General features: G+C 43.5%; 1 protein-coding gene across 9 annotated transcripts in view; it reads left to right on the top strand.

Moving 5' to 3' along the window:
* Positions 1-17,416, top strand: part of LOC133655071 (engulfment and cell motility protein 2) — a 164,193-nt gene that overhangs the window by 97,605 nt on the left and 49,172 nt on the right. For 6 of the 9 annotated variants that reach the window (XM_062054994.1, XM_062054987.1, XM_062055000.1 and 3 more), the window contains 2 exons: positions 7,038-7,073; positions 7,206-7,256. In XM_062054994.1, the coding sequence (XP_061910978.1) occupies positions 7,038-7,073; positions 7,206-7,256 (87 nt within the window). Of the gene's footprint in view, positions 1-7,037; positions 7,074-7,205; positions 7,257-17,416 lie in introns of those variants that run through there. The other 3 variants (XM_062055014.1, XM_062055013.1, XM_062055019.1) reach the window with 2 other exon arrangements.

The raw sequence follows: 17,416 nt of genomic DNA, 5'->3' as shown, positions 1-17,416 counted from the left end.
TATATGAGACTTGGTCAGGGTTAAATTCCAGGACAATTGGACAAGCGACACATCTTCAGTAGTGTGCCCTTGCATCATTGGGTGTTTCGGCCTTCAAACACTATACACCCTCCACAAAGGTGGCCCGCCGAAGGATGATCAGTCCTCAGCTTGTGTCCCGTGCTCAACTGTTCCTGAAATTCACCCTGTTATACTGCTGTTTTTGGGGCCCAACTGGGGTCCTTCCGCTTGAGCCAAATCCACTGGCTGCTTCTTTCGGCTGCCTCTGAGACTGCTCTGATGGTCCTCCGCAGGGCCTGACCGTGGCTGCCGAGTTCCCTCAGCAGTCTGATGGTAGACGACGCCACAAATCCTCTGCATCCCACTTCAACTGGATAGACTTTGGTGTTCCAGCCACGCTGCCTCGCTTCTTCTGCTAGCTCTGAGTAGCGCAGCTTCTTACGTTCATAGGCCTCCTCCACAGAGTTCTCCCATGGGACTGTGAGCTCTATGACGTAAGCAGTCTTCACCGAAGGGGACCAGAGCACCAAGTCTGGCCTGAGGTTGGTAGAAGCAATCTCAGGTGGGAAAACCAGTTGTTTGCCGATGTCTGCCAGCATCTTCCAGTCGCGGGCCCTGTATAGGTGTCCTGCTTCTGGTTTGGTGGAAAGCTGTTTGGGTGTTTTCCCGCCCTCTCGGACAAACATTGTTGTCTTCATGGGATTGGATACTCTTGGTGGCAAGGAGTTGACGGCACCACGCATACTCTCCAGGGCTGATGCCAAGCTCTTGAGGACCTGGTTGTGTCGCCAGGTGTATCTCCCCTGCGTTAGGCTCGTCTTACATCCTGTCATGATGTGTCTGAGGGTTGCTGGAGTTGGGCAGAGGGCACAGATTGGATCCTCGCCATACCACTGATGGAGATTCTTTGGTGATGGGAGCACATCATACGTTGCTCTGATGATAAAGCTGATTTTACTTGCTTCCATCTGCCATAGCTCCTTCCAGCTTATCTTTCTCCTCTCCACTCCTTCCCACTGCATCCATTGCCCCTGTTTGGCGAGAGAGACAGCCTTCGCACTCCTTAAGACCTCCTCCTGGCGACGCACCTCCTCCACCACCAGCGTCCTCCGCTCTGATGTTGTAGCATTTTTCCAGGATGGTTCTCTTGCAGTCAGGCCAAAGCCTCCTCTTCCCTGTTGGACCTTTCCCACGATGTCTCTGTGCCTCAGGGCTGCTGTAGCTTGCTGCACCGCATCGGATGGTGTCCACTTCCGCCCAGTTACTAGGGGCGGTGCAACAGTACTAATGGTCTTGTCTCTGGAGTCCTTCAGTGTCATCTGGAGTCTAACTTTAGAACACTTGTATTCCTCAGTTAGACTAGTGAGAGGTAGCTCCAGGATCCCTTTGCCGTAGAGGCCGATGTTACTTAGACATTGTGGAATGCCAAGCCACTTTTTTGCATATGAAGTGATGGTTCGCTCCATCTTCTCCACAGTGGTTACTGGAACTTCATACACAGTGAGTGGCCACATTGTCCGGGGGAGGAGTCCAAATTGTAGGCACCAAAGCTTCAGTTTCCCTGGCAGTAGAGTCTTGTCTATGTTATTCAGGCTCTTCGCGATCTCTTGCCTTAGTTGTTCTATTTGTTGTTTGTCCTTGAGGCTTGCATTGTACCATCTGCCCAGGCTTTTGACAGGCTGCTCAGACACCGTTGGAATAGGGTCTTTGCCGATGTAGAACCTTGTATCTCTCAGCACCCCCTTGATTATGGAGATGCTTCGAGATTTACTAGGCTTGAATTTCATTCGGGCCCACTCGATGTTCTCCTGCAGCTTTCCAAGTAGACGCTTAGTGCATGCTGCAGTAGTGGTTAGTGTTGTCATGTCGTCCATGTAAGCCCTGATAGGTGGAAGACGGAGCCCAGCCCTGGTTCGTTCACCACCCACCACCCACCTTGAGGCCCTCATGATGACTTCCATGGCCATTGTGAAAATCAGGGGTGAAACTGTGCAGCCTGCCATGATGCCTACTTCCAAGCGCTGCCATGTTGTAGTAAAGTTGGCTGTTGTGAAGCACAGCTGCAGGTCTTGGAAGTAGTTCTTGACCAGTGTGGTGATGGGTTCTGGTACAAGGAAAAAGCTAAAAGATTCCCAGAGAAGTTCATGGGGAACTGAGCCAAATGCATTGGCCAGGTCGAGGAAGGTTACATGAAGATCTCTCTTATCCTTCTTGGCTGCTTGGATCTGATGCCAGATCATGCTTGTATGTTCTAGGCAGCCAGAGAATCCTGGAATTCCAGCTTTCTGTACAGATGTATCAATGTATTTGTTCTTTACCAGGTATGTGGACAGCCTCTGAGACACCACGCTGAAAAAGATTTTCCCCTCAACATTGAGAAGACAGATTGGTCTGAACTGGCTGATTTCCGATGCATCCTTTTCTTTAGGTATTAGCACACCACCAGCCCTTCGCCAAGCCTTGGGTATTCCTTGCTTCTGCCACACTACCCTCATGAGTTTCCATAGAAAGCGTAGTACATCCGGTGCGTTCTTGTAGAGCTTATATGGTACTCCGTTAGGTCCCGGAGCCGATGCTGCTCTTGCTCGTCGGACTGTGTTCTCTACTTCTTTCCATTTCGGAGGGCTAGTGTCCAGGTTGAATACAGGTGGTTGAATTGGCGGGATTTCAGGTGGGATGACTATATGCTCCTGCCTTTTTGAGTCGTGGTGAATCTTTTCCAGGTGTTGCTCCAGTTCCTGCTTTGATGTTTTCAAAGTTCCGCTTTTTTCCTTTGTGAAGAGGTCTTTGACAAACTTGAAGGGGTCTTTATAGAAACGAGTTCTTGTGTGTTCTTTCTTCTTGCGAAGCTTCCTCAAGTTTTCCGCTCTCCGCAAGGTTGCTAGCCGGCTCTTGATGTCTGCTTGGAGTAGCATGAGACCTTCCCTCTCAGCGTCGTCTGCTTTTTTCCATAGCTTTCTTATCTGCCTCCTCTCTCTGATAAGCCTGTCGATCTCCTGCTGCCTCCTGGATTTAGCTGGCGGTGGTAGATTCTTTCCACTTCTCCCTTTGCTCACTCCAAAACGTTCTTGTCCGTAGTTGTAAATTATGTCGCCCATCCTTTCGATCTTTCCCTCTGCTGTGCCTGTTTGTTGCTCCAGGATTTCTGTAAGGTCCCTGTTGATTGTCTCCCATTCTTTCTTGTCAACAGATTTGGGCCACTTTACACCAGGTTTGTGCCCTTTGATCTTTCTCTCCATTGGAGGTCTTTGTGGTTGTGCGGGCTCCTCCACCAGCATGTCTGTGCTTGTATTACCTTCTTCAGATACAGGGGTGCTGATGCTCTGCGAACTTTGGTTTGTGTCCCGTCGCTGTGCTTCACTCGACTGACTTGACTGATTACTTCGTAACAAGTATTGATCAATGCGAGGCCCTTGTCTCTGCTCTCTCAGGCACCTTTTCCTCCCTTGATGGATCTTTAAGCCCGTTGTTGATGTTACTTTGTTCCAACCACAGATGCACACCTGAAGCTTGTGTCCCACTGCTGTTGTTGCTGTCTCGTGTGTTGTGCTCTCCTTGTTCATAGTGATTTCCGTTCCTAGGTCAGTAACCGTGTTGTCAGCCAATGAGCCATCTTGCGCCCCCGCTCTCGCAGGCTCTAGGGGTATTTTCCTTTGTTTACTTTTCGTAGCATTTTGCGGGTGTCTCCAATTAGCTGAATCAGCGTTGGGGACTGCCATCATGGGGAGCTAGCCCATGACAGCCCCAGTGGGGTCTGTTCCCTCCTGTCAGCTGTCTCTCCAAGCTGTCACATGGACTTTCCCATGTTGTCAGCTGTCCTTTCACAGCCGTCACTGGACGTGTCCAGACGATCAGAATCAAAAAACACAGGACGAGATGTTGAACAGTCCCTTGTGCCAAATGTGGAGAGTACTCACTCGAGATGTCCTTGTTGTTGAGAGTGGTTGACAGACAACGTGGGGGTGTGGGGGGTGGGGTGTTCTTGTGAGTTGTATATGAGACTTGGTCAGGGTTAAATTCCAGGACAATTGGACAAGCGACACATCTTCAGTAGTGTGCCCTTGCATCATTGGGTGTTTCGGCCTTCAAACACTATACACCCTCCACAAAGGTGGCCCGCCGAAGGATGATCAGTCCTCAGCTTGTGTCCCGTGCTCAACTGTTCCTGAAATTCACCCTGTTATACTGCTGTTTTTGGGGCCCAACTGGGGTCCTTCCGCTTGAGCCAAATCCACTGGCTGCTTCTTTCGGCTGCCTCTGAGACTGCTCTGATGGTCCTCCGCAGGGCCTGACCGTGGCTGCCGAGTTCCCTCAGCAGTCTGATGGTAGACGACGCCACAAATCCTCTGCATCCCACTTCAACTGGAAGTGGGATGAACTTAAATAAAATAGTGAACATACTAGACAATTTGTCTTTTAGTAGTAAGTAAACAAACAAAGGCTCCTAATTAGTCTGCTGAAGTATGCAGTAACATATTGTGTCATTTATATTCTATTATTTTGTCAAAATAATGAAGGAAAAGCTTTAAAAATGTATTATTAATCTACTTGTTCATTTACTGTTCATATCTGGCTATTTTCTGTTTTAACATGTTCTATCTACACTTCTGTTAAAATGTAATAATCACTTATTCTTCTGTTGTTTGATACTTTACATTAGTTTTAGATGATACCACAAATGTAGGTATCGATCCGATACCAAGTAGTTACAGGATCATACATTGGTCATATTCAAAGTCCTCATGTGTCAGGGACATATTTCCTGACTTTATAAACATACTAGGAATTTTTTTTTAAAAAGGAAAAAATATTTTGTAAAGATAAAAAATATTGATGTAATCATAGTAGTATCGACTAGATCAATCAATCAATCAATCAATGTTTATTTATATAGCCCTAAATCACAAAAGTCTCAAAGGGCTGCACAAGCCACAACGACATCCTCGGCACAGAGTCCACACAAGGGACGTCGATGTGAATGACTATGAGAAACCTTGGAGGGGACCGCATATGTGGGTAACCCCCCCTCTAAGTACAGTCCCTAGTGGATCCACATAACAGTGAGAGTCCAGTCCATAGTGGGGCCAGCAGGAGACCATCTCGAGCGGAGACAGGTCAGTAGCGCAGAGACGTCCCCAACCGATGCACAGGCGAGTGGTCCACCCCGGGTCCCAACTCTGGACAGCCAGCATCTCATCCATGGTCACCGGAACCGGAATAACCCGGCGAGGGGGCAAAGGAGAAAAAAAAACGGCAGATCAACTGGTCTAAAAAAAAGGGGGGTCTATTTAAAGGCTAGAGTATACAAATGAGTTTTAAGATGGGACTTAAATGCTTCTACTGAGGTAGCATCTCTAACTTTTACCGGGAGGGCATTCCATAGTACTGGAGCCCGAACAGAAAACGCTCTATAGCCCGCAGACTTTTTTTGGGCTCTGGGAATCACCGATAAGCCGGAGTTCTTTGAACGCAGATTTCTTGCCGGGACATATGGTACAATACAGTCAGCAAGATAGGCTGGAGCTAGACCGTGTAGTATTTTATACTTAAGTAGTAAAACCTTAAAGTCGCATCTTAAGTGCACAGGAAGCCAGTGCAGGTGAGCCAGTATAGGCGTAATATGATCAAACTTTCTTGTTCTTGTCAAAAGTCTAGCAGCCGCATTTTGTACCAACTGTAATCTTTTAATGCTAGACATAGGGAGACCCAAAAATAATACGTTACAGTAATCGAGACGAGACGTAACGAACGCATGAATAATGATCTCAGCGTCGCTTGTGGACAAAATGGAACGAATTTTAGCGATATTACGGATACGTTCTTGTACTTGGTATCATTACAGTGGATGTCAGGTGTAGATCCACCCATGGCATTTCTTTACCTTCAGGAGCACTAGCGGTGAGCTATTGTATCCTCCTACGGTGTGTAGTGAAGCATGTTTAGCTATTCCTTGTCCTGCAATGATAATGATACTTGTAAGAAACTTACTTTATTTGTCGCCATGGAGGCCAGGATTAGTGATTTAGAAGTAGCTAAAACACTGCCGACTGCGAATGGACGTTAGCTGCTAGCTAGCTAGCCATGTCTTAAAGCACCTCTTTCTGAATGCGTTTCAGTGTTATAACTTCACCTTTATCTTTACTTTTTAAGCCAAAATGCATCCATTCTCCCTTGTCTGTCTACACACTGTGTCTGCATGTAAGTACTCTGTGTGTGCGCGCTGCCGAACATGCTCCTTTGTACTTAAAACCAGCAATGTCACGACTTGACGACGACGCACCGTCATGCCCGTTGGGAACCAGTACTTTTCAAACAGAGTATAGTACCGTTTTTGATTTATTAGTACCGCAATACTATACTAGTACCCGTATACCGTACAACCCTAATGTCATCTTCAATGGTTGAATCGCTCCCTTTAACAACCAATTTTGGACATCACTTTACCAACTAGCTTGTTTGGCCAAGAGGATAACACTCATGCCATTATCCAAGTAGTCTGGATTTGGGACCAGATGAATAAATCTTTCTTTTTTTTTTGGCAGCTTTACATATTTGAGTAAATTCGAACTATTACGACATACATTTATCATTTCTATATTCATAGTACGTTTCAGTGGCCCTGTGATGAGGTGGCGACTTTTCCAGGGTGTACCCCGCCTACCGAATGCAGCTGAGATAGGCTCCAGCGACCCCAAAAGGGACAAGCGGTAGAAAATGGATGGATAGTACGTTTCAGTACAGTTTCTGATCTTTAAGGTTCAATTTTCAAACCATTCCTACTGTTTATTGAAACTTTTTTGTAAATTATTTCTGCATTAATTCAGCCTTTAAATTCAGCTTCAGCAATGATTGGAATTGCATCAACTCTAATATGATACAGAATCTCATCCGGACTTGATAAATGTGCTTTTTGCATTGATTCTGTGTCGTCACCTGTCTGTATGCATGCTGTGCCAGTGATGCAATCCTCTGTTTCATGCTCAATGTGTGCACTTCTCCATTCCATCGCTGCACCTCCTCCTCCTTTGAACCTGTAGGAGGAGTACTACAACCCGCTGGAGCAGCACCTGACTGTGAGTACACATCAGCATCTCATTCCAGCCTCACGCTCCGCTCCGTGTTTGTCTAAGGTCTCCACACTCTGCATGTAAACACATTGTCCTTGCCATCTTTCCTGATTTGCCTTCTGTCTTTCCTGCTCACAGGAAATGGCGAGCACTTTGGCCCAGAAGCACCTGCGATCCATCATACTTAACGTGAGTATGCTAGCCCTGGGCTTTATGTGTTTGTTTGTGGCCCCTATTTTAGTCCTTAATAGTACTTACCTTGCTTTCCGGACTGTAGAGCTAAATAAGCCACACGCAACACATTTTTGAAAACACATTTTTTTTACCTGTTTAAACCACATAACCTGCAGGTGTTTACCGTCACGAAAGATTTTGTAAATGTTTATTTACATACCGGAATTGTTTCCAAACAGTGTCTATAACACGGCAGTAAAACGGCCGATCAAGCAAAACGGAAGTCATCATCATTGACCCTCTAACTGCGGAAGCTAGCTCTCCAGTCAGCTAAACAGACTTAATAAGAGGAAGGGTCTGCTCCCGGCTAGCTCTCCAATCAGCTAAACCGACTCAATAACTCCACGGTGACGTTTTGGTCAATTTACAAAACTGAAACAACACAAAAAGAGTGCCATTGTAAGTTATTAATACTAACACAGACACTCGTAAACAGGTTAGCGTATTAGCTCATGCTAATGACGCTGGCTTCATTACATTATTATATATATATATATATATGTATATATATATATATTATTATATACTGTAAAGATGGCGGCGCCCTGACGGGCTGCGGCTTGCAGACGCTCATGGTAGTATAGAACAATTTGGGCAAAAATACGGGACAATTATTCAAATTTCATGGCTGGCTTACAGCGTGGACACTCCGTGGTCACATACGACCGCCAGACAATTCTGGATGTGGATAGATCGGGCCGTTTTGGACTGAAAGATGCGTGTACGTTGGACCTCCTCGCTAGCATGGGAATACTTCGCCGGCTACATCCAGTGGCCTTTGACGCAGCGGCGTCAAGTACCAGCGGGGACCGTCAAAGGAAGACACGTAAGCGGTGTGATCGGAAGCAGAAGCGGGGATGCCGAGCGGGGCTAACAACAAAGCTAAAGGCTAATCCCCACAGAACGCCGCTTCCTTCCATGCTGCTTTCAAACGTCCGCTCCCTGGAGAACAAACTGGACTGCTTGAAACTGGATTTATATGCAAGACGCGAGATGAGAGACTGTTGCGCCATATTTCTAACAGAAACGTGGTTGAAACCTACCGTTCCGGACGAGGCAGTTAGCATCGAGGGGCTAACTATGTTTCGGTCGGACAGGAGCAAATCTCTCACTGGTAAATCCCGAGGGGGTGGTGTTTGCGTATACGTCAACAATAACTGGTGCAATAATGGGAAGATAATCTCACATCACTGCTCTCCTGATGTTGAACTATTAACTATAAAATGCAGGCCATTTTATTTACCCAGGGAATTTAGTGCTGTGATCTTCACAGCAGTGTACATTCCCCCCAGTGCTAACACCAAAGAAGCTTTGAATGTGAATGTGAACATGAAAACACTCCTACAGACATCACACATGGGACGGTTTAATAAGTAAGATTTGATTTATTTATATTGTAAAACTTACAAATGTTGCTCGGACTGAAGAATGACGAATCCTTTCGAGCAGAAACGCTGTTGACGGTTATACTTTTGGTTCAAGGCAAGAAACAGGAAGTACGTTTTCAACCCGCAGCACCTGCAGTGGGCGAACTTGTCCAAAAGGTGCCGCCGTAGCACAAACAATGACACACCTTTTCTTTGTCTCTGCTTGTGTTGAACACAAAACATTGTTGGGAATAAAAATCCATAAATTAGCCGCAATGTTCTTATAGTCATTCACATCGACGTCCCACTGGGGTGAGTTTTCCTTGCCCGTATGTGGGCTCTGTACCAAGGATGTCGTTGTGGCTTGTACAGCCCTTTGAGACACTTGTGATTTAGGGCTATATAAATAAACATTGATTGATTGATTGATTGATTGATTGAATGTTAAATAAGTCGCTGGGTTCAAAGCGTAGGAAAAAAGACTGGAAATAACGGTGTTTTATTATTAACAACATCCATCCATCCATCCATCCTCTTCCGCTTATCCGAGGTCGGGTCGCGGGGGCAGCAGCTTAAGCAGGGAAGCCCAGACTTCCCTCTCCCCAGCCACTTCGTCCAGCTCCTCCCGGGGATCCCGAGGCGTTCCCAGGCCAGCCGGGAGACATAGTCTTCCCAACGTGTCCTGGGTCTTCCCCGTGGCCTCCTACCGGTCGGACGTGCCCTAAACACCTCCCTAGGGAGGCGTTCGGGTGGCATCCTGACCAGATGCCCGAACCACCTCATCTGGCTCCTCTCGATGTGGAGGAGCAGCGGCTTTACTTTGAGCTCCCCCCGGATGACAGAGCTTCTCACCCTATCTCTAAGGGAGAGCCCCGCCACCCGGCGGAGGAAACTCATTTCGGCCGCTTGTACCCGTGATCTTGTCCTTTCGGTCATAACCCAAAGCTCGTGACCATAGGTGAGGATGGGAACGTAGATCAACCGGTAAATTGAGAGCTTTGCCTTCCGGCTCAGCTCCTTCTTCACCACAACGGATCGATACAGCGTCCGCATTACTGAAGACGCCGCACCGATCCGCCTGTCGATCTCACGATCCACTCTTCCCTCACTCGTGAACAAGACTCCGAGGTACTTGAACTCCTCCACTTAGGGCAGGGTCTCCTCCGCAACCCGGATATGGCACTCCACCCTTTTCCGGGCAAGAACCATGGATTCGGACTTGGAGGTGCTGATTCTCATCCCAGTCGCTTCACACTCAGCTGCGAACCGATCCAGCGAGAGCTGAAGATCCTGGCCAGATGAAGCCATCAGGACCACATCATCTGCAAAAAGCAGAGACCTAATCCTGCAGCCACCAAACCAGATCCCCTCAACGCCTTGACTGCGCCTAGAAATTCTGTCCATAAAAGTTATGAACAGAATCGGGGACAAAGGGCAGCCTTGGCGGAGTCCAACCCTCACTGGAAACGTGTCCGACTTACTGCCGGCAATGCGGACCAAACTCTGGCACTGATCATACAGGGAGCGGACCGCCACAATCAGACAGTCCGATACCCCATGCTCTCTGAGCACTCCCCACAGGACTTCCCGAGGGACACGGTCGAATGCCTTCTCCAAGTCCACAAAACACATGTAGACTGGTTGGGCAAACTCCCATGCACCCTCAAGGACCCTGCAGAGAGTATAGAGCTGGTCCACAGTTCCACGACCAGGACGGAAACCACACTGTTCCTCCTGAATCCGAGGTTCGACTATCCGGCGTAGCCTCCTCTCCAACACACCTGAATAGACCTTACCGGGAAGGCTGAGGAGTGTGATCCCACGATAGTTAGAACACACCCTCCGGTTCCCCTTCTTAAAGAGAGGAACCACCACCCTGGTCTGCCAATCCAGAGGTACCGCCCCCGATGTCCACGCGATGCTGCAGAGTCTTGTCAACCAAGACAGCCCCACAGCATCCAGAGCCTTAAGGAACTCCGGGCGGATCTCATCCACCCCCGGGGCCTTGCCACCGAGGAGCTTTTTAACTACCTCAGCAACCGCAGCCCCAGAAATAGGAGAGCCCACCACAGATTCCCCAGGCACTGCTTCCTCATAGGAAGACGTGTTGGTGGGATTGAGGAGGTCTTCGAAGTATTCCCTCCACCGATCCACAACATCCGCAGTCGAGGTCAGCAGAACACCATCCTCACCATACACGGTGTTGATAGTGCACTGCTTCCCCTTCCTGAGGCGGCGGATGGTGGTCCAGAATCGCTTCGAAGCCGTCCGGAAGTCGTTTTCCATGGCTTCCCCGAACTCCTCCCATGTCCGAGTTTTTGCCTCCGCGACCGCAGAAGCCGCACAACGCTTGGCCTGTCGGTACCTGTCCGCTGCCTCAGGAGTCCTATGAGTCAAAAGAACCCGATAGGACTCCTTCTTCAGCTTGACGGCATCCCTCACCGCCGGTGTCCACCAACGGGTTCTAGGATTACCGCCACGACAGGCACCAACTACCTTGCGGCCACAGCTCCAATCAGCCGCCTCGACAGTAGAGGCGCGGAACATGGTCCATTCGGACTCAATGTCCAGCACCTCCCTCGTGACATGTTCAAAGTTCTTCCGGAGGTGGGAATTGAAACTCTCTCTGACAGGAGAGAATTTATAATTTATATTAACAACATTAAAATACTAAACAGCACCCACTATAGTATATTTACATTGACTTAAAAATACATTCTTGACTTAATTTGTTTGAAATTGTAACACATGTAAAAACCTTACTAACTTTATTTAACATACTGTTAAAAGTTGTTAATTTTTTATTTTTTTTTACAAAATGCCAACAAACTTAATATAAAGTAGCCAGACTTTATTGTATTAAGTATGTGTATTTGTCACATGGAACAATGCACATAAACAGATAATAATGTAAAAGTGCCAGATTGATGGTACATACAAAAAGACGGTAAGAAAAAGCACACATGTACATAATACAATCCCCTTTATCCATATTGCACTATTAACAACACAACTGTCTACAGCATCGGTCACCAACGCGGGGCCCGCGGGCACCAGGTCGCCCGTAAGGACCAGATGAGTCGCCCGCGGGCCTGTTCTAAAAAAAAAAAAAAAAAACAATTTAAAAAAAAAACAAACAAAAAAATCAATTTTTTTTTTATTTTTTTTAATTAAATCTACATAGAAAAAACACAAGATACACTTTCAATCAGTGCATCAACCCAAACAACCTCCCCCATGCACACTCATCCACACCCACTCACACAAAAGAGGTTATTTCTCTCTGCTACCAATATTCTGGTTCCCACAACATAGACAACACATCTGCAAGGGACACAGTCCCTGAAGCACACATGATTGTATAGGCTGCTGGTCCACTAACATTTGCATTAATTACTATTTTTTATGTAATTATTTTTATATTGTTTTACTTTCTTTTTTATCCAAGAAAATGTTTTTGATTTATTTATCTTATTTTATTTTATTTTGAAAAAAAGGGCCTTATCTTCAACAGACCAGGTTGTCAATGAAATTAGATTTGTTTAAAGGGTTTTTTAAACCAGGCCCAGTCCAGATAATGTCCAAGTCGGACTCAGCAACACACACCTTCATTCATGTACACAGAAAAAAATTAGGGAACACAACAGATTGCATATAATTTATAAACAAAATTACATTTTCAAAATAAGCATTTATGTACAGTCCAGATTATGTCCAGGTCACTCAAATTAGGGAACACAACAACAGATATCATATAATCTATAAACATAATTATACTTTCAAAATAAGCCTTTGAGGACTTCTCATCTTTTTTTTAATGTTTTTTGGCATCATTATCGTTTTCAACCATGTAACTTTCTAAAGTTAGAAAATACTGAATAAATGTTTTAAAGAAAGTAATACTAAGTGAATATCTGTTTTTGGCCTTAAAAAGAAACATTTTACTGAGTACTATAATTAAATTGAACAAATCATGATTGTCAATGAACTCTCCTAAAATAACAGAAACCACATTAAGCTTCATAAACAAACCAATCCTTAAACACATTTTTTCAACTTCCACCCAAAACAAAGACACAATATGACAATACCAAAACAAATGCAGGGTGGATTCAGGCTCCTGACAACAAAATCGGCAATCATCTGACTCTGTCATATTCCATAATTTTAACATTTTCCCTGTGGGTAAGAAGTTATAAATAATTTTAATTTGAAAATAACGATTTTGCACATCGATAGTGGTTTTATAGATTAGTTTGAATATGGCATCCCATGGCAACGGGCAGTCAAAAAAGTCCTCCCATTTTCCATTTGTGTTGTATGAGGCAGCCTTCAAAGATTTCTTTATTAAATAAAAATTATAAATTTTTCTATTTATTTTAGTTCCTTTTTGCCAACTAGAATTTCTTTTTAGAGGTTTACAAACTAATAATTTAGTAGTTCCATCATTAATTATTTGTTTCCATCTTTTCCCAATTACTCCAGTTAGTTGATAAAATGAAAAGCTTGAGCAAGCATCACCATACATACCGTATTTCCTTGAATTGGCGCAGGGAATATAGTATTCGCACATCTAGAATTACTGCCGGGTCAAACTCGTTTCTCAAAATAATTAACGCATGCTTGGCCTTATCGCCGGTTTATTATTGAAGCTGGATCAAATTCGTTTCGCAAAATATTAATTTTATTATCGCATGTCTATAATTTTCGCCGGGTCAAACTCGTTTCGCAAAATATTTAGCATATGGCTAGAACTTCCACCGGGTCAAATTCGTTACGTCACGAGTGACGCATCTGTCCTCCTTTTCAAAATGGAGGAAGCTGATTTCAGTAGTTTACTATCGCACAAAGGAAAAAAGATAAAGAGCTTTTCAGTAGGATTTAAGGTTCAAGCTATTGAATACCGGTACAGTATGCTAAAGAGAACAGTAAGCAGCTATGTTTTATTAATATACCGTAGCTGCGTGTGTGAAATACTGTATAAGTCATTAAATCACTCCCGCCTCCTGGTGGTAGAGGGCGCTGCCGCGCTAGTGATCCTTCTTGCGACTTCCTGTACTGCAGGAGAAGTGAACACACGCAGCAAGAGATTTATTTTTTCCCTCTGCCTGAACTTCTAACTTGGAGGATCACATACAGGTATCTAAAATAAAACAGTTTTCTAAACTGGACTTTCAATCGAAGCAGGAGGTAATAATTAAAGGAATATCTCCATCGAAACAGAGACTTTTAAAACTGAAGAAAGAAAATAAGGAAGACTTCTATAAACAAGTTATCGATGCTTTTGGTCAGAAGGAGCTGCAAATGGACTCCATTTATAAGTACAGGTAAGACCATAATAACGTTTTTGTTAATTAAATGTGCTTTTCATGATGGTATGCTTACATCACACTCAAAGCGCACGCCTAAATTTTATGGATTCCTTTTGGTAAACGCCGGAGTGAGAAGAGGTTTTAAAATAATTACCGCATGCACGGCCATCCCGCCGGTTTCCGGTAAACGCAGGTGTGACAGGAGGTTTTAAATTAATTAACGCCCCTGCGGCTATTCAAGGAAATACGGTAGCTCTAAATTCATCATACTTCATAATTTTACCATTCTCATTGATAATATCATTGACAAAAATGATTCCTCTTTCAAACATATTTTTCCAAAAGAAAGGCTTTCCATCTATTACAATATTAGAGTTCATCCATATTAACTGCTGCAAAATATCGTCTCTTTTTTCTGGCACATAAAATTGAAAACACCACTATGTGTGGATTGTTTCCTTTATGAACCCCGCCATGTTTCCCAGCAGACTCTCTGGGCGGGGATCACTTGTAAAAAAGGATACCATTTCTTTTGATACAGTACATGTTTTTTGTCCAACAGGACATTTGTGTACCACTCAATGTTTAAATACATCTTTGGAACAATTGATGCTTTTAAAGACAGACACATAGCTTCAAGGTTGAGAAGTTTCAGGCCCCCATATTCATACTCTTTGTACAAAACCTTTCTTTTAATCTTTTCTGGTTTGCCGTTCCAGACAAAATCGAAGACCCTCCGCTCATAAATCTTAAAAAAGTTTTGTGATGGAGCTGGTAATGACAAAAACAAATAAATAAATTGAGGAATAATTAACAAGTTGGCAATAGACATTTTACCATACAAGGTTAGGGATTTCCCTTTCCATATTTGCATAATTTTGTCCAGCTTTCTTAGTCGATTATCATAATTTACTGAGCCTAGATCTTCCAGATTTTCTGGGACAACAACACCAAGTATGTTAACTGGTCCATCTGTCCACAAAACAGGCACTTTGCATTCCATTCGAAAGGACGTTCCCTTTAGATTTCCGATCCTTAACATTTTACATTTATCATAATTAAGCTTAAGGCCAGATTGCTGTGAAAATATGTCCAAAAGATTAAGAAGGTTCCTCAAACAATGAGGACAAATCTTATCTTTGTGAATCAGGCTTTTCTGACATGAACTTCATCAAGAACAAACACAGAACACGCCTCACTGATGCACATCTGCAAGACTCACTCAGAGTTGCAGTGTCAAGTTACACACCAGAGTACAACACACTAGTTAACAGCATGCAATGCCAGGCTTCCCACTAACTGACAAAGAAACAGATAACAGATTTGGTGTCCAGTTCAAAGTGTGACATGATTTAAAAATTTGAAAGTTTACTTTTGTATTTTACATGAGTTATTATTTGTACAAACATGGTGCAAAGTAATTCATGATTTGTTAAAAAATATTATTGGCTAGCTAGTTAAAATGGGATATTGTGATTTCACAAGACTGTCTTAGAAGTGATCATTTGAAAATGTTCAATTTGAAAAATGTGCACTTAGAGAAAATATAAAAATAAAGTGTTGCATATTGATATTTATCTGTTTCTATATATATTTATTGTGAGAAATCATTAAGATGATCAGTGTTTCCACAAAGATAAATATCATTAATTATTAATAATAACAGAGTTAAAGGTAAATTGAGCAAATTGGCTACTTCTGGCAATTTATTTAAGTGTGTATCTAACTGGTAGCCCTTCGCATTAATCAGTACCCAAGAAGTAGCCCTTGGTTTCAAAAAGGTTGGTGACCCCTGGTCTACAGAGTGCTGCACATAAAAAAAACAATAAAATTAATCAAATTACAAGCATTTGAAATGAAACAAGTAAACAATAAACAAACAAACAAATAATAATAATAATATAATAAAATAATAAAAGACAACAACAAAATAGAATAAAAAAAATCAATATAATAGAATAAAACAATACAAGACAGAGGACCACAAGACTTAAAAGCCAGAGAATAAAAGTGGGTTTCAAGACGAGACTTAAAACATAATTCTGACATGAGGGAGCAGAATATTCCAAAGTTTAGGGGCAACAACAGAGAAGGCCCTGTCTCCCCTGGTTTTAGGCCCCACAAGTTGGAACAGGCCTTCAGACCATACATTTGGATGTACTTTGGGGCCAGTCCATTCAAAGCTTTAAAAACAAACATTTTAAAATAAATTCTTAAAACAAACAGGAAGCCGATACAGAGAAGAGAGAATCGGGGTGACGTGCTGTCTTTTTTGGTTCCCGTTAAAAGTCGTGCCGCAGAGTTCTGGACTAACTGTAAGCGTGACCGTGCATTTGGACTTATTCCAGTGTCAAGTGCATTACAGTAGTCCAGACCTGATGAGATAAAAACATCAAAGTCAGACAGCACCAACATCAGACATCATAAAAAAACAATCAAATACACAAACTCAGATACAATAAGAACATGGATCTAACAGTAGGTTGCTGCATGACCAGAGTTCAGGACAGATCAGGAATAAAGTGATTGTTGTCGTTAAATTGCAAAAGGCAGATGACAAAGTGCTTTATTTGGTGCCGTCATAACTTAAATATGATTAGAAACATGTCACGTTTCCTTTTACTTCATAGTGTAAGGTAGAGATTCATGTTAGATTATCATTAGGGGATGATAATAACCATTATAATACAAACCCCAAAACCACTGAAGTTGGCACGTTGTGTAAATGGTAAATAAAAACAGAATACAATGATTTGCAACCTATATTCAATTGAATAGACTGTAAAGACAAGACATTTTATGTTCGAACTGGAAAACTTTGTTATTTTTTGCAAATATTAGCTCATTTGGAATTTGATTCCTGGCACAAGTGGCAAACAAGACTGAGAAAGTTGAGGAATGCGCATCAAACACTTATTTGGAACATCCCACAGGTGAACATGTTAATTGGGAACAGGTGGGTGCCATGATTGGGTATAAAAGCAGATTCCATGATATGCTCAGCCATTCACAAATAAGAGCGGGGCGAAGGTCACCACTTTGTGAACAAATGCGTCAGCAAATTGCCCAACAGCTTAAGAACAACCTTTCTCAACGAGCTATTGCAAGCAATTTAGGGATTTCACCATCTACGGTCTGTAATATCATCAAAATGATATGAAATTGTGTGATGTATTATGATGTAAATGTGTTCGTGTTCGAAATAAACTAAAAGAAAGAAAGAAAGAAAAGAAAAAGTTTCAGAGAATCTGGAGAAATCACTGCACGTAAGCGATGATATTACAGACCTTCGATCCTCAGGCGATACTGCATCAAAAAGCAACATCAGTGTGTAAAGGATATCACTACATGGGCTCAGGAACACTTCAGAAAACCACTGTCAGTAACTACAGTTTGTCGTTACATCTGTAACTGCAAGTTAAAACTCTACTATGCA

The sequence above is a fragment of the Entelurus aequoreus genome, linkage group LG01 (assembly GCF_033978785.1).
Source record: "Entelurus aequoreus isolate RoL-2023_Sb linkage group LG01, RoL_Eaeq_v1.1, whole genome shotgun sequence".
Classification (NCBI taxonomy): Eukaryota; Metazoa; Chordata; class Actinopteri; order Syngnathiformes; family Syngnathidae; genus Entelurus; species Entelurus aequoreus.
Note: the sequence above shows the minus strand (reverse complement) of the source record. Positions and strands in the feature narration are given on the sequence as shown.